The sequence below is a fragment of the Verticillium alfalfae genome, genomic scaffold, assembly GCF_000150825.1.
Source record: "Verticillium alfalfae VaMs.102 supercont1.2 genomic scaffold, whole genome shotgun sequence".
Lineage (NCBI taxonomy): Eukaryota > Fungi > Ascomycota > Sordariomycetes > Glomerellales > Plectosphaerellaceae > Verticillium > Verticillium alfalfae.
Window position 1 is genome coordinate 2,819,267 of NW_003315037.1, and position 2,387 is coordinate 2,821,653.

Sequence of the window (2,387 nt, forward strand, 5' to 3'; positions counted from 1 at the left end):
CCAGGAATGCGATAACTTGGAAGCCATGATGATGAGTGGAACGAGATGGAGAACGCCGGTGACAAAAGACTACGAGGGAGAAAGTGCAAGATGCGGTCAGAAGATACCGGCCGGTTTTTATACCCGCATCGCTACACTGCAGACAAGACTACAGCTTGGCCTGGCCTACCTTGCCCAGACTACGGGTTGAGCCATGTTACACGTGTTGCTGTCTGAACACACGCTCACGAGCTTGCTGCCCACACTAATCCCAAGGTTTCCAAGGCAGCCCAACGTTCCCCGCACGACCTGATAAGCTCTCTGGGGAATTTAGTTCCAGAGCCCTGGAAGACAATTGCGAACGCTCGCATTTGCTTACCGCATTTGGTCCAAGCGGCATCGACAGTATGCGACTGTCTCATGACACCGGGCAATTAGGGCGCTCACCAGCGTGCATTAGTGACTGAAGATGGATGGCTGGGGGCCCGGTGAGATGACAACTCCCCCCTCACCGCGATGCGGCATCGACAGTATGCGATTGTCTCATGACATCGGGCAATTAGGGCGCTCACCAGCGTACATCAGTGAGTGAAGATGGATGGCTGGGGGCCCGGTGAGATGACAGCTTCCCCCTCACCGCGATGCGGCACCGGGCCGGTCCAGACTTTTGTCTCTTTAGTTTCCCCATTCGGACTGACGCGGTGGGCAAGATGGTGGGCATCCACTCTCGATGACCGGGGTTAGTAGAACAACTGGGTCTGAGGCCTATCTTTTAACCACTTTAGTCCATATATTGTCAGTGATATCCAGCTGACTAGGAACGCCGCAATGCCTCTTTTCCTACCCTTTAAGAATTAGCGACGTTGGTCTTGGAATTGATCTTTGCCCTTGGTGTGAGTGAGCTTCTGTTCCCTGCAGGTATTTGATAGACAATCGGCCCGGACTGATAGCACGGCGTGTAACCCGGCACGTGGTAATCTGCCATGATGTATTTTATTCGGCATCCTAGTAGCAGTATACTGACACATCCCCAATTCTGCGGTGGTCCGTCCCTGCACTTCGGTTTCGAAAGACTGGAGGGCCCGAACTAGGAAGTTGATTCACTGCATCTGGGGTAAACTTGATAGCTGAAGTACCAGGTTGGGACGATCGGTCAACTTGGCATACGTAGGAAGGCCAGCTAAGGTTTATTTCAGGTCCTGCGAGATACTTCTTTCAGAAACTTTTCAAGTCTGACCGGACATCTATTCCTGGAAATAGGATGTTTGCCTGAAGTATGTCAAAGGCATGGACTCTTGTAATCCTAGCCGAGTCGAGAACGGAGAGGCCCCGGTTCGTTGGCGAATCTCTGAACTTCGTAGTGGAAAAGGCCTCCCACAGGATCCCATACCCATGACAAAGACTCTACAACCAGTGAGTCCAGGCTGAAAACTGCGGGTCATAATCAATTGGGGGACAGACAGTGCTTCGTAGAAGGACTGAGCACTTTCTGCTTTGCATTTGAAAATATTGGATCAAGATCCATGTCCTTGGGGGGTCTTGCGAGAGTATCTCACCGATATGAGGAGGGAATGGGAGATCGTTCGTAGAGCGATTACTCGAAAAACATGTTGTGAACACCGTACCGGAATCTTTCACATCTTAAAAAGCAATGTTAGTTCCTTGTTGCAGATGAGTTCGGGTTTTTTTCTATGTCTGAATTGACATTATCACAAATTGTTTGTAAAAGCCATTCCTCGGGTGTCCTCGTAAGTTCCTTATTGGAATGAAGCGATCTAAAGTAACAGAGCGACTCTGGCCGGCTGTAAATGATCTGACGAACTAACTGGATTGGACATGAAGTTGGTAGGCAGGATTGCTTTTTGTGGATGTCGTCTTTCTTGTATTTGGCCTGAGCGACGAAACCTGAGAGCTTTGACTCATAGTTCAGGGCCGTAGTTTGCTTAGTTGAAGAGCGTATAGTAGAATATTCAAACCCCATGATCGAGAACTCAGTAGAAGCACAAATTCTCCATCAGAAGAAGGATGAGCTCTCACCTCAAGTAGCTCAAATTTCACGTGGGGAGCAGATGATTGCTAACCAATGACATCGCTGCGGTCGAGCCTTACGCTCTTGGGCGATGACTCGACAGGAAATTGTGTAGAACAACGGGCCGGGGAACTACTTTGGGCACATGTCGAATGAACCGAGCAAGCAGTCCTAAATGTCGTAAGAGGCAAGGACACTACACAGATGGTTACTATAATAAAGTCAAATAAATCAACAGGAGTCGTAGCAAGGCGTATGCTTTCCAATATAACGCCCCAAGTAGTAAAACTAAGCCAAAACAAGGCCGTAACAGTTCAAGTGGTAGATGGCCAATTAGGAATAATGCTTTCGTACATAGTATTACACGAAGAAAATGTAT

General features: G+C 48.8%; 2 protein-coding genes across 2 annotated transcripts in view; both read right to left on the reverse strand.

Moving 5' to 3' along the window:
• Nucleotides 1-363, reverse strand: part of VDBG_02333 (polyamine oxidase) — a gene marked incomplete at both ends in the record, with an annotated part of 2,090 nt that extends 1,727 nt beyond the window's left edge. The window contains 2 exons of the mRNA XM_003008099.1: nt 223-298; nt 359-363. Coding sequence (XP_003008145.1) covers nt 223-298; nt 359-363 — 81 coding nt within the window. The remainder of the gene's footprint in view (nt 1-222; nt 299-358) is intronic.
• A 1,692-nt stretch (nt 364-2,055) lies between these two features.
• VDBG_02334 (predicted protein) overlaps nt 2,056-2,387 on the reverse strand; it is a gene marked incomplete at both ends in the record, with an annotated part of 1,423 nt that continues 1,091 nt past the window's right edge. The window contains one exon of the mRNA XM_003008100.1: nt 2,056-2,219. Within this exon, the coding sequence (XP_003008146.1) occupies nt 2,056-2,219 (164 nt within the window). The remainder of the gene's footprint in view (nt 2,220-2,387) is intronic.